Source organism: Podarcis bocagei, assembly GCF_964188305.1.
Source record: "Podarcis bocagei genome assembly, chromosome: 2".
Lineage (NCBI taxonomy): Eukaryota > Metazoa > Chordata > Lepidosauria > Squamata > Lacertidae > Podarcis > Podarcis bocagei.
This window is the reverse complement of record NC_138126.1, coordinates 7,438,799-7,464,858: the sequence shown is the minus strand read 5'-3', so window position 1 is coordinate 7,464,858 and position 26,060 is coordinate 7,438,799. Positions and strand designations below refer to the sequence as shown.

General features: G+C 42.6%; 1 protein-coding gene across 1 annotated transcript; it reads left to right on the top strand.

The window, feature by feature from the left end:
* Positions 1–231: 231 nt before the first annotated feature.
* On the top strand, positions 232–9,867 carry LOC308578884 (zinc finger protein 202-like; the record flags this gene model as incomplete). Its single annotated transcript, XM_081179506.1, has 7 exons — positions 232–1,181; positions 1,972–2,098; positions 2,218–2,321; positions 2,427–2,553; positions 4,233–4,319; positions 5,283–5,656; positions 9,796–9,867. The coding sequence occupies exons 1-7, from the start codon at positions 255–257 to the stop codon at positions 9,865–9,867; spliced, it is 1,818 nt and encodes a 605-aa protein (XP_081035632.1). The 5' UTR covers positions 232–254.
* Positions 9,868–26,060: the final 16,193 nt, after the last annotated feature.

Genomic DNA, 26,060 nt, shown 5'->3' with positions numbered 1-26,060 from the left:
CCAAATTTTTTCTCTCGTAATAATAAAAAAGGGTTGTAATCCAAAAAAAGGTTGCAAACTGGGACACACACTTCTGGGTTTGACGTGTTTGTAATCCAAAACGTATGCAAACCAGACTGTTTGCAAACCCAGGTACCACTGTAGTTAAAAGCAAATATTGAAAAACATCCAGAAGATTAAAATCCAGGGCAGTTAGTAAGAAAGGACACACTTCTACATGTCAGATGACACCCTCCAGGCCTCACACTCGGTCCATGTCAGGCAGGTCTCGATTGCCGTCCACTCCGCTGACCTGTGTGGCATGCCAGCCAATGGAATTCACTTTGCTAGAGAGCAACAGCAGCCAAGATTCTGAGTCCAGAGATGGCAACGCTGTGCTGGTACAGGAGGACTGTGCAAAGGAAAGGGCACTACCAGGACTCAAGGAAGGAGGAGCCTCTGGCATCCAAAGGCCCCAGAAGAACCCACTTCAAAAGGTTGCCGCCAACACGGAACCATCAGCCCATCGTGGGAAAACGTCTTTTGTGTGGAAACTCTTCGCCAAGGATGCCAATAGCAGATTTGCGGCCCGTTCCAGTCAAACTGTTAGTCTTGGGAAGCCCAGCAGCTGCCAGCAGGTGGGAACCACCACAATGCACAATCACCTCATGAAATGGCACAGAGATGTGGCTGACAAGGCCGAAAGAAGCAGCAATACAACACGCTCCTTCCCTCCTCGGCAGAAAGAAAAGGCAAATGACCGGCTCTGTGGAGGAAAGATGGAAGAGCTAGACTCTGTGGCAACTGACGCAGGGAAAAGAACAGGGGTAGCTCCTCACTTCATCCAGGCGAGGGGAGGTGTGACAGCCTCAAAGAGAACCGCACAGGAGATCCTGGGTGAGGAGGACGTCCTTGGCTCTGACGCTCGGCGCCAACGTTTCAGGCATTTCCGCTACCAGGAGGCCGAGGGGCCCCGAGGGGTTTGCAGCCAATTCCACCGCCTCTGCCAACAGTGGCTGAAGCCGAAGAGACGCACCAAGGCTCAGATGCTGGACCTGGTGATCCTGGAGCAGTTCCTGGCTGCCCTCCCCCCGGAGATGCAAAGCTGGGTCAGAGATTGTGGGCCGGAGACCTGCGCCGAGGCAGTGGCCCTGGCTGAAGGTTTTCTCATGAGCCAAGCGGAAGACCAGAAGGAGGCTGAGGTGAGAGACTGTTTTGCTTTGGTAATTCCAAGGCCCCAATCCTTGGTTGTATTTGGATTCACTGCCTCAGGAAGTGCTGATCAATCTTCTAGCTGATAAATTAGACCCTCTCAGCTGCTGATATCAGCAGATGGGGGCCCTCTTGGTAGTTCCTGCACCCTCAGAGATTTGGTGGGTGGCAGAAGGCCTTCTCTGTGGTGGCCCCTAAGCTGTGGCACTCCTTCCCCACAGAGGTACATCTGGTACCTACATTATACGGCTTCCAGCGAATGCTGTTGATGCTCCTTTTTACCCTGGCTTTTGAGGTGTATGCTTTTAGGACTCGCCTTACTTGTTTGAATCCAAGTTTTGAATTGTTTTTAGTATTGTGTTTTAATGCTGCAACCTGCCCTGGGACCTTAGAGTGAAAGGGAGGGTAAATAATAATTATTAATAATGATGATGATACCGTATTGGCCTGAATATAAGCTGCTCCCTTCCCCGCTTTCTCCCTTCCCGACGTTGGGGGAGAGGACGGGGGACTACGCATGGGACAGGCACCACTTTGCTGTGCTCCTGGCTGCATACTGGATAATTTTTGTAAGGTCACGAATATAAGCTGCACTTTAACTTTTCACGGTCGGAATTTGGGGGGAAAGTGCGGCTTATATAAGGGCCAATGCGGTAATAATAACTTAATACTTGAACATTTATTCATCTTGCGTTATTTAATGGCACCCCTGGCCTTTGCCTGACCTGTTTCCTGTCTCTCCCCCCCCCTTCCACTTTCTTGCATGGGTTCCTATCTCAGGCGCAGGAGATGTCATCCAAAGCAACCTCACATTTCATAGAGGCAGAGAACACCCTGCCAGATGCCACTGAGAGGCCACTGTTCAGGGAAATCAAGCAGGAGTCTGACATGGCCACCACCTCTCTGGGTAAGGACCATAACGGAGCAGGCTTCAACACAGTCTCTCCTTCTCTTGAATATGCCTGGATCCTGTGGTTAAATTACGGAGCCTAAAATGCCTCCCCATTTTCTTTGTCTTCCCCATAGGATGTCGAACAACGTTTGGAGGCAGCAAGATGGCCCCAGAGGTTCCTTCTAGGCCTCTTCCTCTTTGTGGTGGACTGGGAATGGCTTCTGCCCAGTTGGAACAGGTACGGGGTGGGCGGAAGTGTTGGGGAGACGGGCAGGGGACCACCCAGGTTCCTTTTTCAGACCCAGCGAGAGGTGTGGGATTTGACGGGCCATCCTTCTTTCAGGCTCCCGTGTCCCTTGAGGAGGTGGCAGTGCGTTTCAAAGAGGATGAATGGTTCCTGCTGGATCCGGAGCAGAGAGCGCTGCACAAAGAAGTCATGGAGGAGAATTATGCGAGTCTGGTATTTCTAGGTAAGGCTCCTCCTTGGTTTTGGCCGATAGATCCTGAAAGCAGGAAGAGTTGCTGCTCTTTGTATGCGGCAGTGCATTGTGTGACAGTAGCTGACAGGGCCTTTAATAATAATAATAATTTATTATTTATACCCCGCCCATCTGGCTGGGCTTCCCTGGCCACTCTGGGCGGCTTCCAAAAGAATATTAAAATACTATAATACATCAAACATTAAAAGCTTCCCGAAACAGGGCTGCCTTCAGATGTCTTCTAAAAGCCTGGTAGTTGTTGTTCTCTTTGACATCTGGTGGGAGGGTGTTCCACAGGGAAGGCGCCACTACTGAGAAGGCCCTCTGCCTGGTTCCCTGTAACTTGGCTTCTCGCAGTGAGGGAACCGCCAGAAGGCCCTCGGTGCTGGACCTCAGCGTCTGGGTAGAACGATGGGGGTGGAGACGCTCCTTCAGGTATACTGGACCAAGGCTGTTTAGTGTGGCAGTCTCCACCCTGCGGAACTCCCTGCCTTCTTTCAGACATCTACCTAGCTGGCAACATTTCCTTTTTATTGCAAGGAATCCTATTCGGAATAAGGGAATTTCCCTTTAAAAAAGGGAAACAATGACAGCTATGTCTCTCTTAAAAACTTTACTTTTTAGTTACATCTTTACAATATGGATTCCCCCCACCCTTCAGCCAGCTAGTATCTGTTGCTGTTTTACTGATGTTTGTAAACACGTTATACAGATATTTATTTTCATTATTTTAAAGTTTATTTATACTTTTCAAATTCATACATTTCATTAATTTCACAATCATTTTAACATTTCAAAGTTTGGCTTCCTCCGCCCCCGCCCCCTTTCTGCCGTTCCTTAAATTTAATATATCTTCTGCATATCCAAATTCATTTAATTTGCTCATTTAATTATCTACGTTAAATATAAACTCGTATGCAACTGCAGGTTATTGCAGTAATCCTGCCAATGTTTTTATCTGTTTGCAATTTATCTGTAAATATTCACTAAGCCATTTCCATTCTTTTATAAAAAGTTTATCTTGATTTCTTATTCTTCCAGTAAATTTCGCCATTTCTGCATATTCCACAAGTTTTTGCATCCATTCTCCCTTTGCTGGGACTTCTGCTTCTTTCCATTTTGGGACGAGTAACATGCTTGCTGTTGCAGTCGCACACATAAATAAATTTCTATGCAATTTAGGTAGTTCTGTCCCTAAATTCCCCAAAGAAAAGTTTCTGGGTGTTTTTTTTTTAAAACTAAGATTATTTTGAACATCCTTTTCAATTCATTATTTATCATTTCCCAGTAAGCTTACTGGCTTACCATTTTACAGATATTTATTGACCGATTTAATTGAATTTATGCCACGAGCTGCCTTGATATATGCTAGGAAAGTGCAAATCAAAAAAATTCAAATAAATAAATAGTCAGTTAAATAAGCTCTGGCCCCCATCCGAGCTATACATTTAAGGCAGCGTTATAACATTACCCAGGCCTATGGCTATTAATTAATCTATGACCTGTAAAAGTGTGGGGACTATTATTATAATTAGGTTGTACGTCAGTATGCTCTTTACTATGTTTTTGTCATTGATGCTGTGTAATGTGTTTTAACGTTGTACGACGCCCTGATAAAGGGCATTATATAAATTTAATAAATAATAATATTTTCTTTCTCTCAAAAAAAGGACTACCAATTTCCAGATCTGACATGGCTTTGCAGAAAGAATGGGAAAATGCATTCACTGAGGGCTCTGAAGAGGAGAAATTAGCGGGTAGGTGCTGAATTGACATGGGACTCCCTGCATTTTTGGTCTAGCAAGCTATGCAGACACCTGGCAGACATTTTTATTTCTGTGTGACCAGACTCCCGTGCCCTCCTTAATTAAACTGGTAGGCACCAGAAGGAGGCAGGGCCTTTTTAGTAGTGTCTCCTGCACTCTGGAATTCACTTCTGAAAGATATACAACGGGGGCTCCCCTCAGTTTAAGAAAGTCTTTATAAAAGCTTACCTGTTTTCTCTTACCTGTAACTGAATGCTGAAGAGGTAGCTCTCTACCCTGGCCTTGAGACCTGAGACATATTTTAAGAGCCTGCCCCTTTCCCAGGACTGTAATTTTTATAATTCTTTTTAAAATTGCAAATTTTAGATTGTTGTAAACCACCCCAGGACCTGCTTGGCAGAGGGTGCGTAATAGATTTACTAATGCTAATAATTTATGCTTCTTATTTCACACACAAAAATGCTTAGCACTTGATTATAGAAAAACCTCAAAGCAAGGCACATGTTGCATCATCGAACTACAACTATTTCCTTGCAGGATTTGGGTTGTGCTTCAGAGTTAAAACAGAAATCAAGGGTAAATTCAAATAATTAAAAATGGTAATAAACTACAAACACATCAGTATTCTAGATATCTGGGTAGACTTGCCTGAGCAAAAACGTTTTTAGCAGGCACCAAAAAGAGTAGAGTGAAGGCACTTGTCTCGTATCAATATGCAAGGAGTTCAAAAGTATAGAGACTGCCATACTAAAATACCAATTTCCTACAAATGCGGAACACATGTGGCATGTGCAACAGTATCAGTTATTATTTCCTTTTCACCATCAGAGGCTGTTTGATGGAATTGAAAGGGATCTGCCTCCCCACTTACCGTATTTTCTGCTTTCTTTGATTTCATTGAGTTTCCTTCCTGATTTGAGGACCTGTTCCTGATTTCTCTCTCGATTCTTTCAGGTGATGGGAGTGAGAGTGATGAAGAAAACAGTCCTCAAAGAAAGAAAACTGAACAAAAGCAGAAGAAGCGCTTGACTTCTGTAGGGGCTGGCTTCCGTGAAGTTCCAATACTGGCAGAAAGTCATGCAGGAAACAAAGGGAATACTGAGAATGGAGAGAAGAGACTGTTGATGTGCTCAGAGTGTGGAAAGGGTTTCATTGGCTGGATGAACCTTACTAAACATCAGAGAATCCACATGGGAGAAAAACCACATGAATATTCAGAGAACAGGAAGCCATTCTCTCGCAGCTCAGACCAGAGATTCCATGTTGGCACAAAGCCCTATAAATGCTCAGAGTGTGGAAAGAGCTTTGTTCAGAGCACATACCTGAGAGTGCATAAAAGAATTCACACAGGGGAGAAGCCGTACAAATGCTTCGAGTGCGGAAAGAGCTTCGGCTGGAGTGGAAACCTGAACAGGCACCACAGAATCCACACAGGGGAGAAGCCGTATCAATGTTCCCAGTGTCAGAAGAGTTTCCGTCACGGATCAAGCCTTAAACTTCACCAGAGAAGTCACGGAGGTGAACGCACTTTATAAACATCAAGCTTTTTGTGGAATACATATGTTAATTCGCATTACAAAACTTGCACTTGGGAGAAACTCCACGGCTAAGAGCAGGCATAGGCAAACTCCAGCTGTTTTGGGACTACACTTCCCATCATCCCTGACCACTGGTCCTGTTAACTAGGGATGATGGGAGTTGTAGTTCCAAAATACCTGGGGGGCCAAGTTTGCCTATGCCTGGATAGTGGATAGTGGAGCGTGGATATTCTGGTATCCCTTCAGGAGAAAGCACATGAATAATTACAGCAACCTTCACAATCTGGTGCCCTCCAAATGTTTTGGACTACAATTCTCATCGGCCGCGTGCATCACAGCCACTGGGTTCCCCCAAAGAACATGGGTGGTGTTTTGTATTTTGTAGCAAAAATCCACCTTCCCACCAAAATACAGAACAGCCACATAGGATTTGCACCAGCCTGGAGCTTCGATACTTTTGAACATTCATTTATCACTGTCCCGTTGTGTTTGAAAGGAACTATTGGACAGCACTTTGATTGACTTGTTTATTTCTAGAATCACGTTTTCCCCTCATTATGACTTACTGGCATTGCATTGCAGTAGGATGTGAGGTTTTTCATCGTTTCTGCGGCTCCTGGGCTGTCTCATGTGTAGCGGTGCAAAAAGGCGAGCCTACTAAACCACAAATGCAATGCAATGAGCTATTTCTGCTTAGTTTTGTACACAGCACACACGTTTTGATAAATAACAACCTTTTGCATTGCCTTGGTGACATTTGAAAATATGTCTTGGAGATGCCAGTTTTGTGCTGGTGCCTTTTGGATATCTAGACTGGATTTGAACACTTCAAAGAAGAGTTTCAGTTAAACGTGTTGTAAATTTAAACAGGGAAATCCGGGAGGGAAAGATGGGACTTCACAGCGCCATCTGGTGGCACAGTGTTATATTGCACACACAACACTTTCTTTATCAGCCTAGCAGAGTCCTTACTGTGATGAACACTATGTATATAATGTGTTGTGTGTATTCTTATTTTGTTACTATTTGTATTTGTTATATAAGATTTTTTTATCTGTTGAATTTGCAAATAAACGTTTTTTTTAATGAAACAAAATTTTGGGGAGGGTTGTTCTTGCATTCAGGTCCTGCAATGGGCTTCCCATTAAAGGGATAGCTCCCATTCACACCATACCTTTAAAGCACTATTACAAAGTTGGAAGGGACCCTAAGGAATCTCAGCTAAAGCATCCATGACAGAACTCTATAGTTCAGACTCCTTTACTTCACATTGCTTTAAACAAATGTGCAGGAATCAATGTAGGCTTATATGGTTCTCCTAGAGGACATAGGACCTTACTACAGTGGTACCTCAGGTTCAGTACTTAATTCGTTCCGGAGGTCCATTCTTAATCTGAAACTGTTCTTAACTTGAAGCACCACTTTAGATAATGGGGCCTCCTGCTGCCGCTGCGCTACCATTTCTTTGCCTCATCCTGGGGCAAAGTTCTTAACCCGAGGTAATAGTTCTGGGTTAGCGGAGTCTGTAACCTGAAGCGTGTGTAACCTGAGGTGCCACTGTACTTCTTTAAAAGTGAAAGCTGCTGGGTCTGTAAGTGACTGGAGGCCAATTCTGGATCCACACGTCCTTCCACAGTGGGGACATAGGTTTCCGGGCGGGAGTTGATCATGGTGAGGGTTTGCCAAGCGTGCCTTCCTCTTGGCACGTTTCCCCCTTTCGTCCTGAGTTCGAGCATCTTCAAAGTCCAGGTACCTTTGTAGATAGGTAGCCGTGTTGGTCTGCCATAGTCAAAATAAAAAAATTCCTTCCAGTAGCACCTTAAAGACCAACTAAGTTAGTTCTTGGTATGAGCTTTCGTGTGCATGCACACTTCTTCAGATACACTGAAACAGAAGTTGCCAGATCCTTCTATATAGTGAGAAGGTGGGGAGGGGTGTTACTCAGAAGGGTGGTGGGAATGGGAGATAGGCAGATAGCTGAGAGAGCCTCTTGACGACTCTTAACGACTGTAATAGGTCTTACAGGAAAAGGCAAGGGGCGGGAAGGTGAGAAATGGTTTAGTCATGTATAGTGAGATAAGAATCCAATGTCTTTGTTCAGCCCAGGTCTTTTCATGGTTTTAAGTTTGGTAATGAGTTGTAATTCAGCAGCTTCTCTTTCCAGTCTATTTCAGGTACCTTTGGTAAAGGCTGTTCTCCAACTGGAGCGCTCGAAGGCCAGTATTTCACAATTGTTGGTGTTTATACTACATTTTTTTAAAGATTTGCCTTGAGAGAGTCTTTGCACCTCTTTTGTTGACCACCGGCATTACGCTTTCCATTTTAAAGTTCAGAATAGAGTAGTTGCTTTGGAAGATGATACGCACAACATGACCAATCCAACGAAGTTGATTTTGAAGAATCATTGCTTTGACAATGGTGACCTTTGCTTCTTCCAGTACACTGGCATTAATTCGCCTGTCTTCCCCAGTCATGTGTAAAAATTATTGGGGTCACCATTGGTGGACCCTTTCGAGGACTTGGAGATGGCGTTTATAAGTGACCCATGTTTCACAGGCATACAGTAATGTTGATGGTACAATAGCTTTGTAAACAAGCATTTTGGTTTCCCTGCGAATGTCCCAGTCCTCAAACACTGCACTTCAATCAGGAGAAAGCCGCACTCGCAGAGCTCAAGCAACGCTGGATTTTGGCATCAATGTTGGCCCTTGTGGAAAGATAACTGCCCAGGGAGGAGAAGTGATTGACACTTTCCAATGTAACACTATTGAGTTGTTTTGTGCTTGTTGGTGCAGCACTTTGGTTTTTTGGATGTTGAGCGATAGGCCAAGCTTTTCATAAGCTGTGAAGGTACTTAAGATGGTACTTTAAAAATGAAAGCTAAGAGTCTCTTTCCCCTGCTAGTGCTGCAAATACTGCTCCCCCTCTAATTTGCCACCTTGGACCATGGCCCCATTGCTCCACTCATAAATACACATCTGCTGGTGAGTGTATGTTTGCAAACACACCTAGCAGTAGAAAGGCACTGGAGATGTATGTGACAATTGTCAGGTTTTGCAAGACTGGGTAATTGCAATGCACTCTGTATGGGAGTGTCCTTGTGTTCAGCCATATTAGCCAAATGGAGGATGTGTTTGCAATTGCAACAGGTTTGTAAATGGGTTGCTGGCAGCTTGGCTCAAAGTTAGCAGTGCCAGCAGCCCAAAGGCATCCAACTGTGCAGAGACAAGACAAGGAAGATCATCTTTTTGGCTAGAACTCAAACAGTAGGAAAATCAACTGTTGCCTTTGTAATAATTCCATCTCACCTACTCCCAGAATGAAACATTGCGTCCAATGCTTTCAAACACAGAAACACCTGTTGGCTTTTCGCAGTATAGTAACGCTGCAGAGAGCTTGCTGGGGAGACCATGCATTAAAAAGAAAGGACTCAAAAAGTACTTAAAGAAGGTTTTAATCAGAAAAACAAAAACTCCATTTACACTAAATATATTAACAAACAAACATGACCCAACCACCAACCCATCCCCCAGGGTAATGGGAGAGCTAGGTGCTGCTCCTTATATACTACACCCAGATGCTGACACGCCTTAATCAAATACAACTCAGCAGCACCTGCTATGTTTCACAGCTGTAAAACATAGAGATGGCTGAAATTCCAAGATGGCGGCGCAAGCACTTGCAGCGGCTCGGCACTCCGAAGACCGGTATTCAGTGATTTGTGTTTTATTTTTACTTGTGAACTTATTGCTGCTATGGACTGTGAATACTCAGGCACAAGTAATTTATAGTCGTCAAGAGCTCTTAAGTATCGGCAGAGGGGAAGGCTGCAACCAGGAGGTCTCAACCTATAACATTCCAGCTGAGCTTATCAGAGAGCCTCCATATCTTGCACATTCTTGGGATACTCCCCTTGCTCTCCTTGCCAGAAAGAAAAGGAAACGGAGAGGGCGCAAGCAGAAGAGGGGTTGCAGGGCTGGACTACGAGTGAGGCTAGGTAAAAATCCCCACAAGCCTGCATTGCCAAGTCTCCTTGTATCAAATGTGAGATCCTTACCCAACAAGGTAGAGGAGTTGGAACTTATTACCTCTCGGCAGAAAAGTATCCGGGACTGCTGTGTTATGGTCCTTCTGGAGACGTGGCTGGATCCCTCCTTTCCACAGGGACTTCTGCAGCTAGAAGGACGCTCAGTAATTAGAGCGGATAGAACCGCCGAATCCGGGAAGAGCAGAGGAGGAGGAATTTGCGTTTATATAAATAACAACTGGAGCTCGGACATTAAACAAATGGACACGCATTGCTCTCCTGACTTGGAGTACCTAGTGGTGAAGTGCCTCCCCTTTTACTTGCCACGTGAGTTTAATGTTGTTATAATAACAGCGGTGTATATACCTCCCGATGCAAACACTACTACAGCTATGGGCCACCTGCTAACTGCTATCAGCAGACAGCAGCGGGCCCACCCGGATGGAGCACTTGTGGTTGCTGGTGATTTCAACCGAGCTGATTTAAGGACTGTGCTCCCTAAGTTCCACCAGTATGTTGATTGTCCCACTAGGGGGGGAAACACCTTGGACCGAGTATATAGTAACATCATGCATGGATATAAGACCAAGCCCCTGCCCAATTTGGGGCAGTCAGACCACATATCTTTACTTATGATACCATCATATAGACCTCTCGTACGCAGAATCAGACCATCAACTAGAGAGATACGAGTGTGGCCAGTAGGTGCATCTGAGCAACTCCAAGATTGCTTTCGGAGCACCGAGTGGTCGCTTTTTGTGGAGAATAATGTGGACACATATGCTTCAACAGTACTGTTCTACGTTAAAAGCTGCATTGATGTTGTCACTACCACCAAACAAATACGGGTGTTCCCTAACAACAAGCCCTGGCTAAACAGGGATGTGTATCTTCTGTTAAAGGCAAGGAATGCTGCTTTTCACTCTGGTGATGCGCAACAGTATAGAGAAGCCAGAGCCAAATTGAAAAAGGGCATTAGGAACGCCAAAGCTATGTACTGCCGGAGGATCGAAAAACATTTTGAGAGCTCCAACCCTCGTCGAGTATGGCAAGGCTTGCGACAAATTACAGGGCAAAATATTAAAAACGAATTGGCTAGCAGCAGTGCGCACCTGGCTGATCAACTGAATCAATTTTTTAGCCGCTTTGAGGAGGGAACTGGAACTACCGTCACTACAGCACTGGCCACCAGCACATCATCAGAAACTACTACTGATAGACAACCACTTTTATTACAGACCTGTGACGTACAACGTGCCTTCCGGAGCGTTAACATTAGGAAGGCAGCTGGACCAGATGGAATTATGGGACGGGTTATTAGGGACTGCGCTGCAGAATTAGCTGGTGTATTTACGGACATTTTTAACCTATCCCTGTTGCAGGGTTATGTCCCTACCTGCCTGAAGACATCGATTATAGTGCCAGTCCCCAAGCAGTCAGTGGTGGCATCTCTCAATGACTATAGACCAATAGCCTTAACATCTGTCGTTATGAAATGTTTTGAGAGATTGGTGCTAGATCATATTAAGGCTGGTCTTCCATCCACTTTAGACCCGTTCCAGTTTGCATACAGAAGAAACAGATCTACTGATGATGTTATTTCCATCGCTGTCCATACTGTATTGAGTCATCTAGAACGACAGGGAACCTACGCAAGGCTGTTGTTTGTGGACTACAGTTCTGCCTTCAGTACAATTCCGCCAGACAGGTTATTTCTTAAAATGACCAATTTGGGTATACATCAGAAGATCTGTCTGTGGGTAAGGAATTTCCTGACTGATAGGCCGCAGACAGTGAGAATGGGACCTTACTATTCTTCTACTCTAGTATTAAGCACAGGAGTCCCCCAAGGATGTGTGCTAAGTCCCTTTCTCTATTCCCTGTACACATTTGATTGCACCCCACTGTATAAGTCCAACACAATCATCAAATTTGCGGATGATACAACAGTGGTGGGGCTCATCAGTGAGAACGATGAGACTGCTTATAGGAAAGAAGTACAGGGGTTAATTCAATGGTGTAAAGAAAATAATCTCATGCTTAACACCAAAAAAACCAAAGAACTCATAATTGACTTTAGGAGAAAGAAAAGTGTATTTTTACCATTGCACATAAATGGCGAGGAAGTGGAGAGGGTTGGTAGTTTTAAATACCTGGGCATTTATATCTCGGAGGACCTCTCATGGACTGCAAATATTAATATGGTTGTGAGGAAGGTGCAGGGGAGGTTGTATTTCCTGAGAATGCTCAGAGGACTAAATCTATCCCAGCACCTACTTCTGTCCTATTATCATAGTACCATTGAGAGTGTCTTAACCTATAGTATATTATCGTGGTATGGGAGCAGCTCTGAAACGGATAAAAAAGCTTTACAGAGAACAATTAAAATTGCCCAGAATGTTATTGGGCTCCGACTACCAACCCTGGATGAGATCTTCACGTCTCGCATTTTGAAGAAGTCACATAATATCCTGAGAGATCCCACCCACCCTGCTCACAACTTCTTTGAACTATTGCCTTCGGGCAGAAGATATAGGACAATGAAAACACGAACCACACGCCTTCTGAATAGTTTCTATCCAAGAGCTCTGACTGCACTAAATAATGATCTCAGGGCCAGCTGCAAGGTTTAGCAAGCAGAGAGTAGGAAGGAATGAGATAGGTTTTAGGTTATGTTTTAGGGTTTAGGTTATGTTATGCCTTAATAGGTCATGTTATATTCTGGATTTTATGTTTTTATAGATTATGTTTGAATAGGATGAGAGTGTCGGAGATACGTGCAAATGTATATGTGAACCCGGTCTTTGGGTGGGTGTTTGATTTTCGTTGTTGTGTATACTGTGTATATACGGACAATGACAATAAATTTATCTAAATCTAAATCTAAAGCTGGGTCTCGTTATCTTGCTCTGGCCCTTGCTCTGGCCCCTTAAAGACATACACATGGAGTGGAACAATGATGAATCTTTACATTTAAAGAAACCATTCAACATTTCCCCTGCGGTTCATCATTGTGGAACAAAAACATAAAGCATACTTTGTACATGTTTTTCATGTGTAACCTTTGGAAGAGCTTTAGTAAAAATGTCTGCAATTTGATTGTCACCTGGAACATATTTAAATACAACCATTTCATCAGCAATTAGTTTCTTTACAAACTGTAAACGTAACCTTAAGACTCTAGTGCGCTGCGTATTGGTCTCTGCACACAGGATAGTAAGTCCACTCTGGGAATCAAGGTAAACTTTTACTGGTAGTGTTACTTGCATCTGTAGGTCTGCAAATACTTGCAGATACCATTCTACATCACGAGTGGCCTGAACGCATGCACATAATTCACTCTCTGTTGTGGAGAGACAAATAATGGTTTGTGTCTGGGACTTCCATTCAAATGGACAACCGTTATAATAAAACACCATACCAGACACACCCCTGCAATTATTTTGTTCCACTGCATGAGATGCATCGCAGAAAATTTCAAAATCTTTGTCAATACATGTTGTAAACTGCAACCTATAATGTTTGGTATGTTTAAGGTACATTACCACTCTCTTAAGAGCAGAGAAATATTGCGTAGTGGGCTTTTCACAAATTTTTGAGGTAGTTCTTGAGGTGGTGGACTCCTGACCCTCATAAGGCTTTTAAAGTCAAAACTAGGACTTTGAATAGAGCCCATCAACTAATCGGTAGCCATTGCAGTCATGACAGAATTGATGTTACATGCTCAGATTGTCCTGCCCTGGTCATCAGTCTGGCCAATGGATTCTGAAACAGCTGATGGAGCTGTGGTCTAAACCACTGAGCCTCTTGGGCTTGTCGATCACAACATTGGCGGTTCAAATCCACACGATGGATGAGCTCCCGTTGCCAGTGACAAAAAAGAATTCCTAAAATGCTCAACCCAAGAGCACAGTAATAATAATAAGAAATCCTACCCCATCTCGTTAAAAGTTCAGCACCACGGTCAAGGCCGGCTTAATTACCAAAGGCATGTATAGATGGAAGTGTCTTAACCTGCCACCTAAAATGGAGAATGATGGCAGCAAGAACATTTGGGGTGGGGGAGAATTCCACAGTTTAGCTCCAGAAACAGTCATCCTTCCGGACTTTCATGTAGGGGCCAAATCACGGGGCTGAAACTTAATAAGGTCCACTAGTCACAAAATGGCCTGTCCACAGGAGGAGCCAGGGAGAAAACTGTGGCAGATGGAGGCAGAGTTTGGCATAATCAAGCAGCAATTAATGACTCAGGGAACTAGTATTGTGACTCAGACTCCCCAATGCAGACTCTCTGCATTCAAAAGCACAAAGTGGAAAAGGCTCTTTATTTCATATCACCCGGCATGCCTCATATTTTACTTGTCTGCTCGTTTCGTCTTCCGTCTTCTTTTCACAGTTTGTATCATATTCCTCAAAAAACTGTTATCTTTCTTCCCTACTCATTTTATATTCTTTTTCTTCCTTTCCCCCTATCTTATTCCTTTTCTCTCTTTTCCCAAGTTGTTGTAATTCTAGATATTAACCCTTTATCACACACCCTAATTTCCCACAACACATCCTCTTGCCTTTTCCCTCAGACCATAGAGATCTCCTTTCCTTCTTCAAACCCTTGCCCTCCTTCAGCCTCTCTGTCTCCTGGACACCTTTATGCCCCTTTAAACTGCCAGTGATGCCCTTGGTCCAACCAAAGAGCTATGTGTGGCCTAGGGGCAGGACGGGTCAGTTAGGAGGCACTGGGTGGGCTGTGGCACTGAGGCCCACTGCTGGACCATGGGCCAGTCTTTCAGAAGTGCTGGGAAAGGCCATGCCAGCCTCCCGTGCCCCTCTCTGACCCATGTCACAAGTAGAACCACAATGCAGTGGGAAGTTCTTCAGATATCTAAAGGGTCGTCACATGGAAGATGAAGCAAGCTTGTAACAATGTAAATCTCCTTCTGGAGGTGGTGGACTCCTCTATCTTGGAAGTTTTTAACTAGAGGTTGGATGGCCATCTTTCATGGATGCAATAGCTGAGATTCCTGCATTGCCGGGGGTTGGACTAAATGACCATCAGGGTCCCTTCCCATTCTACAGTTCTATGGCTCTATGATTCTATGGAACATGTATTCCTTCAGGAATGGCACTATAAACGGAGTTCAACATGGTGCAAAGGCAAATGTAATTATTAAAAATAATGGTGATTTCTTTGTCATCCTCTTGCCAAAGCTCAAGAGGAATAAAATCATATTTGCGTTCAACATTGAACAACAACATGTTGTAAGTTCATCAGACTCAGCCAGAAGAGACTGGTACATAAATACTTCTCCACTTTGCCACTGAGGGTGGGGTGGGGTTATGCTGCCCACGTGGGGCTGAAGTGAATCCTCTTTGGCTCTCAAGCCATGTATGCTAGGCACGTTCTCTCTGATTAAGTCACTGCAGCCTGGGTCTTCCAAGCAGATTTTGACTGCTGGTAATTTGCTAGCTCTGTTGCTGATAGCACTCAAGAAGGAGATTGGAGTAAAAGGCAGGTGCATCATAACTCACCTTCTGCTGTTGCTATTGCTACTATCTGAAGCAACTCCAGAGATGCTGAGCTCAAAATGCCCATTGACTTTGATAAGGGATCCAAATCAACCCTTGAATTGGTACAGGCAAGGAGACTACCATATTAGTGGGATCATATCTGCAGCATCTCCTGTTTTCAAACCAACCGTCTTCAATGAGCCTCCCTTTACCAGAGTTTATGGGTAAGTCCTTATGTGCCTACTGTTGTAAAAGCTTTATACAAACTGAATGTGACCTCATGGAGACCAGATGTTGTTGTCTGCCAGGCATGTCTCCTCATTTCTGGTACTTTTGCTTGGTCAATCATGTCTTCTATTTTTGTCCCTTTGGAGGAAAATGTTCAGATTCATTCTGAATGTCAAAAAGTCATCTACTGCAAACTGTGTGCTTTCACCAACTCTACTGAGACATTTGCAGTAGAATAGCCCATTCTTCTAAGATTTGGACAGGAAGGGGTTGATGGATCTCAGGTGTACAGATGCTGCAGACGCATCTCATGATTTCTGCTACCCCATCACAGCGAAGGATGACACCATCTGGTCTCTGAGTGAAAAGAATGTCAAGGAAACACACACTTTTTTCCAGGATGGGATTCCTGCCACCCTGGTATACTCTGTCCTTCTTGTTTGCTGTTCGGGAGGTCAACCGGAACCACAGGCTTTCCCCCAACCTCACCCTGGGCTATGACATCTATGACAACTATTATGATGCCAGAATGACTTCTGGTGCCATGGTGGACCTGCTCTGCCCTGGGCTGCCAAACATCCCAAACTATTATTGTGGACCATGGAATAAAGCATTGGCTGTTATCGAAGGGGCTGATTCTGACAAATTGAAAGATATTTCAATCATGTCAAGCATCTACAAAACCCCACAGGTATGAAAATCAGGAGGGAAGGAAAAAATCCCAGAACGCTATTGCAGTTTCTTTGGAAAGATGTGAAAATGTCATTCATGATTCTAAGGCAGAAGGAGAATTTGGCCTCAACCACCTCTTAGCAAAGATGACTAAGGGGATTCTGGGTTTGTTCACACTTCCTCCCATCCCATGGCTAGAAAGCATGGGTCTGAGCGGCTTTCCATTTACCCTGTGCTTTGTGGGCATGGACCCAGGCCATTTCTTCCTCACCCTACTCCTTTCCCACAGAAAACCCACTCTAATTTTTGGAAATTGTCAAAATTAAGGCAGAAGAATGGAATAGGTAATGAAAGCTAGTGCCATATGAGATGCAAATGAACAAATATGCAAAAAGAAACATTAAAGAAACAAGAGGCAAAATACAAAAAAAAGTACAGGACAAGGCAATGGAATGTCATCCTTTGAAACAAACTCTGTGAGCTCAGGCTAAGCAAACCTTAGACAAACCTGTAAAAGTAAGAGCAATTTACAGTAAAGGCAAGAGACTTACATTCCTAATGTGGTCCTGCTTATTATTTACATATTCATATACTACCTTGACTCATGAAAGATAATTAGTTTCATGGAAAATAACTGGATCACTTAGCTTTAATGGCTTCTCTATGCTTCCCCTCTATGGTCCTCTTTAATCAAACGCAGAAGACATGGCTACTCTTAGAATCACAGAATGATAGAATAAAAGCGGTTAAAAAAATGCAATCAGGGCATAACCTAAAGCAAACACAACCCATTCCAAAGACTCTGTCACATTTTTTGAAAGCAAACAACTAAATATGGGGTGTTGTTAAGCTCCCTGGAGTAAAGCTCTTTAGCCCCCGTGAAACTGTGTCTTTTCTCTGTTTCCCATGTCAGAGAAAAGTTACAATTCAGGCAAGTACAAAGTACTAGATTGGGGATTTTGTTGGGGGTTACAACACTAATCTCTTCTGTTCTTTACTAGGTCAGTTATGGTTTTGTTTCTGATGCTCTTAATGATAAAACTCAGTTTCCTTTTGTTTACCGAATGGTCCCCAAAGAAGAGCATCAGTATCTGGGGATAATTCAACTGCTCCTGCACTTCAACTGGACTTGGATTGGCCTCGTTGCTCCAGACACCAACAATGGAGAGAGGTTCATGAGGACCTTGAAGCCCCTGCTAACCAGGAACACAATTTGTGCTGCCTTCTCAGTTACAATCACAATACATAATCAGGAAATACCGTGGCATTCTAAAATATCTTTCATGTGGAAGAAAGTCAATGTATTAATCTACTATGGAGAGATGCGCTACTTCTTTAGTACAATACGTGTTTTGCAAAAATTGGTTGAAAAGCATATAAGACCCATTGTGGGAAAAGTCTGGATCACAACAGCCTTGTGGGATCTCACCTTCACCTTGTCTTATGATATTCTTTCTTCCCTGCACATTCATGGGTTTCTTTCTTTCTTAACTCGTATTAAAAGGCCAAACTATGACGATTTTGAAACATTTATAAATCCTACATTACGCTTTGGGGAGAAATCATTTAAATGTTCATATTCAAAGCCCAGGTTGTCTATAAAAGGAAGGAAAAGGTGCAGGGAAGTTGACACTCTGGAGTCCCTGCGTGACGAAGTGATTGAGAAAACCCTGTCTCTGGATAGTTACAGTATTTACAATCTTGTCCTTGCTCTGGCAGGGGCCATAAGGGCTGCGCTTTCCTCCAAATCCAATCAGATGGTGGCGAAGGGTAAAAAGAGGCTGAAATATCAAAAGATACAGTCTTGGCAGGTATTGCTGTTTTCCTCACAGGCTATTCTATTCTATTCTATTCTATTCTATTCTATTCTATTCTATTATTATTTTATTCTATTATTTCTTTTCTATTGTTTTCTTTTATCTATTCTTTTCTAAATGTGCATACCTTCTTTCCTGTTCTAGCTTCACCCTTTCCTGGGAAGCTCCCAGTTTTACAATACTTCCATGGAAGGAGTGTATTTGGATGAGAATGGGCAGTTGACAGTCGAATCTGACATTGTGAACTGGGTGCCATTTCCCAACAAATCCTTTCGTTCCGTGAAATTTGGGAGCATAAGCAGACAGGGATCCTCAAACACAAAATTCACCATTGACCAAGAGGCTCTTGAGTGGTCCAGACTGTTCAAACAGGTTTGGAAAAGTATATCTAAGTAATGGGCTAAAACTATACAGCAGAGAAGATGAATGGAGGAAAGCCGAAATAAGAAACATGAAAATGGAAAAGCAGGTTAGAATATGACTGGGGCATGGCTTTTGCAGTAGTCAGAAAGCATGCCAGACTTCAGAATTGTTAAAGAAACTGGAGTTCTTGTTGAAACTACACTGAAAAGGATATATCAAGAACTCTGGCCACAAGTTTCAATATAAGGAATAATTCCTACTCAAGAGTTGAAATGAAAAACGTGTATATTCTGCTAAGAATAACAGTTTGAAGCAGGTAGTTAATTTAAACACAACGTGTAAGTACGATAGTTTTAAAGTAATGGTAAGTTTGGATACAACGTTTAAGTACAGAAATAATGTAGTTTCAAATATACAGTGATATAGTACAAAGGTACATGAAATACCAGTGCACAACAATTGTTTTATACAAGTCTCAATAGCAGTCAAAAAGAGTCCAAATATAAAATCAGAATAAAGAGTAAAGAGTAAAGGATCAAATAGGGCCAAAAAGGAGTATCCGGAGTATGAATCAGATGTACGACTCAGTAGTGGTGACCAGGACAGGGCCCTGTTTCGGAGTACACGCCTTCTTCAGCTGGTAATATCAAAAAATATGTCAAGATAGATCAAGGTGCTTCAATCCATAGATCATAAATATAATAAATTATATACATTCTAAAGTATGTTAACACATATCATGATATTTGGTTCCATACCTCGGTTTTTTGCCGACTATAAATCTGTTGGAAGTCTGTATCATTAACTACCTGCTTCAAACTGTTATTCTTAGCAGAATATACACGTTTTTCATTTCAACTCTTGAGTAGGAATTATTCCTTATATTGAAACTTGTGGCCAGAGTTCTTGATATATCCTTTTCAGACTTCAGAATTGAGCACATGGCTGCTCCAAATACCTTTCTGTTTCAGCTTGTTTCTTTCTCTGGATTTTGATATTTTAAAACGGTTTCCATGATTGCAGATTTGTACTGTGTTTACTATCAATAGGAGTATAGCATCTAGATCAAGGGAAGTAATAGTGCCACTGTATTCTGCTCTGGTCAGACCTCACCTGGAGTACTGTGTCCAGTTCTGGGCACCACAGTTCAAGAAGGACACTGACAAACTGGAACCGTGTCCAGAGGAGGGAAACCAGAATTGTCAAAGGTCTGGAAACGATGCCTTATGAGGAACGGCTAAGGGAGCTGGGCATGTTTAGCCTGGAGAAGAGGAGGTTAAGGAGTGATATGATAGCCATGTTCAAATATATAAAAGGATGTCACATAGAGGAGGGAAAAAGGTTGTTTTCTGCTGCTCCAGAGAAGCAGACACGGAGCAATGGATCCAAACTACAAGAAAGAAGATTCCACCTAAACATTAGGAAGAACTTCCTAACAGTAAGAGCTGTTCGACAGTGGAATTTGCTGCCAAGGAGTGTGGTGGAGTCTCCTTATTTGGAGGTCTTTAAGCAGAGGCTTGACAACCATGTGTCAGGAGTGCTCTGATGGTGTTTCCTGCTTGGCAGGGGGTTGGACTCGATGGCCCTTGTGGTCTCTTCCAACTCTATGATTCTATGATTCTTCCAGACCTTTGTAATAATGGCAGATGGCTCTGACTCCTAAATCCAAGGGCAATAAAGTTTCCATGTAATTCTTTCTTCTTGATTATCTCTTTCTGCCCCAACTGTGTCCCAAGGACTATGACTCTCTGTTTTGTCCCATGGATCAAAAAAAGCATCCACAACAAAGCCGTGTTTATTCCACATAGACCGAGACTGTACACTGGCCCAGAAGTTACTTGCTAACAGTCTTTCATTGATGCTTTTTTCTCTTTTTGGTCAGACCCTTCCTCATGCCAGGTGTACCAAAAGCTGTCACCCTGGATATGCCAAAAAGGTTCAGGAAGGGGAACCCATTTGCTGCCATGGTTGTGCTCCATGCGCGGAAGGGATGATCTCCACTCAGGAAGGTAGGAGACTTCAGAGGAATGCGTAGCAAAAAGAACAATAATATATGTCCTTGGTTGATGAATATTCAAGTATAATCTTATGGCTGAACTTAATAAAGTTTCAACAGTGATTTACATAATATTAATAAAGCTTTCCAGGTACCACTGAGACAGCCTTGAGTATTTAAGAATTAGGCAGTGTTGCTGCATCTGGCAGGCTCCCTTGAACCAGTCAGTGTGAGTGTGGCAAAATAGCTGGGGTGTTTGGTTTGTACTGAGAAGACCAGAATTCCAGTCCATTCTCCTCCGAGGATTTTTTTCTGTAAATTACACCCATCTGACAACACCTGGTGCTAGGGGTGAGATCAGATGTAGCTGCAATTAACAACTTGGAGCTTCTAGAACACTCCAAGCTCCTCCTTGGGAGATGAATAAGGGGGTATCTGCACTAGAGACCTACATGGAAAGGGCCAACTCGCTGTGTAAATTAGCAGAAACATCAAGCCCTATCACTGTTTCCATTTGTGGGAATTGGCTGGATTAAAAATTGACCTGCTTTTTTTGCTAGTCTGCAGGAAAATGTTCATGCAGATGCTCTTTTTTTCCAGATGCAGACCACTGCACCAAATGTCCAGAAGATCAACACCCTAACAAGGACAGAGATCAATGCATCCCCAAAATTATCATCTTCCTGTCCTATGATGAATATCTGGGGACCCTCTTGGCTTCCACTGCCCTGTTTTTGGCCTTAATCACAGGCCTTGTTTTAGGAATATTCATTAAATATCTTGACACTCCCATAGTCAAAGCCAACAACAGGGACCTTTCCTACATCCTCCTTGTCTCCCTCCTCCTTTCCTTTTTGTCCTCCTTTCTGTTTATAGGCCGGCCAAGGAAAGTGACCTGCCTTGTCAGACAGACAGCCTTTGGCATCATCTTCTCAGTTGCTGTCTCTTCTTTGTTGGCCAAAACTATTACCGTTGTGCTTGCCTTCCTGGCCACTAAGCCAGGAAACAGGGTGAGGAGATGGCTGGGAAAGAGTCTGGCTAATTCCATTGTCATTTCCTGTTCCAGTATCCAAATTCTCATCTGTGTCATCTGGCTGGGTACCTCTCCTCCATTCTCAGACTCAGACATGCATTCCCAGGCTGGAGAGGTCATCCTGCAATGCAATGAAGGATCTGTTGCCATGTTTTACACTGTCCTTGCCTACATGGGCTTCCTGGCTGCCATCTCCTTCATGGTGGCTTTCCTAGCCAGGAAGCTGCCTGGGGCCTTCAATGAAGCCAAGCTGATCACCTTCAGCATGCTGATCTTCTGCAGTGTTTGGGTGTCCTTTGTGCCCACCTACCTGAGCACAAAGGGGAAGTACATGGTAGCCGTGCAGATCTTCTCTATCTTGGCCTCCAGTGCTGGGCTTCTGGGCTGCATCTTCCTTCCGAAGTGCTACATTATTGTACTCAGGCCTGATCTAAATACAAAGGAGCACCTGACTACAAAGGCTTAACATGACACCTCATTCCTTAACTATCTTTTTGGTTTTTGCAATTGATAGCTAGCATGGTAGCAATAAAGCCAGGATACATGACTCTGGAAAGTAGTTCTTTAAAAGCTATTGTTTTGGAAATTAGAACACCAAATTATAATTTAAAATATCTGCCATCCTTACCACTGTTCATTTTTCACCTGCTAAACCTTATTTATGAATCCTTTTGTGAGGACTAATAGGAAATCCTTATCACAATTCAATAATAATGAATGCTATTTAATTAAGAAAATAAAAATTTCTTAGTATTGCAAATTACTTACCCTTTGTTTTTTTCAAGAAAGAAAAAAAATCCCATTGGTATATTGGTTATTTCCTGATATGTTTATCAAGAGAATCAATTTGCATATTGATGCCACGGGTACTCTTTACATGGTACAAGGTGAAAAACATTTATATAGCAATTGATGTACAATAGGTGCACAAGTCATGTCCTCAATTATTCTGGAAAATTTTACACCTAAATTAATTCTCTTTTTCCCTCCTATAAAAACTATAAGAACTACGCAGGACACTCTCTGTTTAAAGTTTAAAGAACATTAAGTTTTAACCTGGAGAAGGATATATTATATAATAATCAAAAGACACTTTCAAAAATTTACAAACTATTTTTGAATTGGCAAAGAGAGGTGGAGGATATCAAAGAAATTACAGTAAAATGGGAGAGGGACCTGGGACATACGATCAAACCCAATATTTGAAATGAATTATGGACTAAAAATATAAAATTCATGGCTTGCTTCCTTATAAGGAAAAATCTTATGAAAATGTACTATAGATGGTACTTGACCCCTGTAAAACTAGCAAAGATAAATAAACCATATAATAGAAAGTGCTGGAAATGTAAGGAACAGATAGGAATACTACCATATGTGGTGGTCCTGTCTAGAGATACAAAGATTTTGGAATATGATTTATGAAGAGATAAAGAAATTGAGAAAAATTACATTTAGCAAGAAACCGGAAGAATTTTTACTAGGAATTGTTTCAGATAATATTCCCCAAAACAAAACCAGGTTATTTACTTATGCAACATCAGCAGCAAGGGTTATAGAGGCAAAACACTGGAAAGATAAAAATGCACCCACTAAAGATGAATGGGTAGTCAAATTGTGCAAGTACTTGGAGCTCACAAAGCTGATAGATGCAGTAAGAGATAAACCTAAAAAGATGGTGAAAGAAGAATGGGAATGTTTAAACAATTATCTAGGGGATAAGGGTTCACCTGGTTATGTTTAGAATGATACTGCATGGGAAATGTTCCCTGATACCAAGATGAGGGATTCTATGGAATGCAGATAGAGAGAATTGATAAGAATAATGAGCTGTTGTCACCTTGAAGGAAGCATACGACAGACAAGCCTTCTTGTGTTTTGCCTCATTTCTCCCTTTTCCCCACCTCTCCCCCCCTTTTTTCTTCTTCTTTCTCCTTCTCCTTCCCTTTTTCTTTCCCATAATGGCTTATATTCTATGCCACATACTTTGATATTTGTAGTAGTTTTTTAGCCTTTTCCATTATTATTATTATTAAGGATTTTTTTTGTAATTTTGGTTGTTTATATTTATCTGTATTTGTTTAAAGCAAAATAAATGATTTGTATTTTGCTTTAAACAAATACAGATAAATATAAACAACCAAAATTTAAAAAAAGTTTTAACCTAGGTGGAATCTACACACATATAAAGACCAATCTGAAAATGCTTTTTAAAAAGTGTTCTTAAAAATACATTGAATTTTCCATAAGGCTCACCATCACCATCTAGTGTCACATTGTATATTGCATTTAAAACATTTTATTTGCTGCTGTATATCTGAGTCCCTAATGTACTTGCAATTGCAGATTAAATATACAATATATATATATCACGTTATTCAATTTTGCAAAGAAGTGGTGTAACATGAGGCCATTTCTTTGGACCATTAACACACAGAGGATTAAAGTGAGAGAAAATGATGACTTTGTGCACCCAAGTCCACTCCCAGTCACCAGTCTAGCTGCCGCATTCTGGATTAGTTGAAGTTTCCGAGTCACCTTCAAAGGTAGTCCCACGTAGAGCGCATTGCAGTAGTCCAAGCTGGAGATAACCAGAGCATGCACCACTCTGGCGAGACAGTCCACAATTAAAAAATTACCTTGTGGGGTATAAAGTATTATTATTATTATTATTATTATTATTATTATTATTATTATTATTATTATTATTATTATTACCTCACCCAACTGACTGGACCCACTCTGGCTGGCTCCCAACAGAATTAAAAGCACAATAAACCATCAAACATTAAAAACTTCCCTAAGCAGGGCTGCTTTCAGATATCTTCTAAAAGTCAGATAGTTTTTTACTTCCTTGACATCTGATGGAAAGGCGTTCCACAGGGTGGGTGCCACTACCGAGAAGGCCCTCTGCCTGGTTTCCTGTGACCTCACTTCTTGCAGGGAGGGAACCACCAGAAGGCCCTCAGAGCTGGACCTCAGTGTCCGGGCAGAACAATGGAGGTGGAGATGCTTCTTCAGGTATACAGGACTGAGGCCATTTAGGGCTTTAAAGGTCAGCACCGACACTTTGAGTTGTGCTCGGAAACGTACTGGGAACCAATGTAGGTCTTTCAGGACTGGTGTTATATGGTTTTGGCAGCCACTCCCAGTCACCAGTCTAGCTGCCACATTCTGGATTAGTTGTAGTTTCCGGGTCACCTTCAAAGGTAGCCCCACGTAGAGCGCATTGCAGTAGTCCAAGCGGGAGATAACCAGAGCATGCACCACTCTGGCAAGACGGTCCACAGGCTAGATTCTCTTGCAACACATTCTCTTGCCCTTCAGAAGAGAAGGACATCCCTTCCTTCTCTATCCCTTCCTCTTTGAGCTTCCTTATCTCCTGGAAACCTTGCCCTTGGTCTTCAGGATTGCCTGTTACCGACACTCCTATCTCTCAGTTGCTGGATCAAAACCATTTTAAATGTAATCACCCTGTTTTGGGGTTGTTGCTATTATATTTACTGCATTTCTCAGACACTTTTTCTCAGTGGAAAAAAGAGTCTCAAAGCCAGATAAACTAAAACAGATAAAACCAGATAATTAAAAACACCTAAAATGCTCATCCGGCAACATCCATGCTTTTATCTTGTATTTATTTTGTTGTTGTTTAGTCGTTTAGTCGTGTCCGACTCTTCGTGACCCCATGGACCAGAGCACGCCAGGCACTCCTGTCTTCCACTGCCTCCCACAGTTTAGTCAGACTCATGTTTGTAGCTTTGAGGACACTGTCCAACCATCTCGTCCTCTGTCCTTCTTCTTGTGCCCTCAATCTCTCCCAACATCAGGGTCTTTTCCAAGGAGTCTTCTCTTCTCATGAGGTGGCCAAAGTACTGGAGCCTCAGCTTCAGGATCTGTCCTTCCAGTGAGCACTCAGGGCTGATTTCCTTCAGAATGGATGTGATTGATCTTCTTGCAGTCCATGGGACTCTCAAGTGTCTCCTCCAGCACCATAATTCAAAAGCATCAATTCTTTGGCGATCAGCCTTCTTTATGGATCTTGTATTTATAGTTTGCTTTTATTTTTATTTTATCTCAGAACTGCCCTGAGATCTTTTGATGAGAGATGGCATATAAATCTAATTGAAAAATATAAAAAATAAAATTGGTTACAAAAAATCCTACCCCACCTGATTAAAAGATGAGCAGTACCATAGAAGGCACTGGCTTGGGGGGGAAAGTCCTTTGGTGCCTAAAATACTTTCATCACATGATGAAAGGTTAGCTACTAGAGATAAAGCTATCAGTTAATCAGTTAATTTAGAAGAAGAGAGGCCCTGGGCTACTCCACTTGTGAGGCCCCTCCCTACCCTCACAGCTAGAAGAAAATGAAAGAGTGTTATAAACAGAACTGAGTGAAGACAAGGATGCTCAAGGGTATTTAAAATTCTGCAATTCTCAATTTCTCCTCTAAAGGATGTAAGATGTTACTGTTAAACACCATGGTGATTTTTTAAAATGAAAAAAAATTAACACTGAAAAACTTTTGCAGTACCTGACCTTCGTAAACCTTT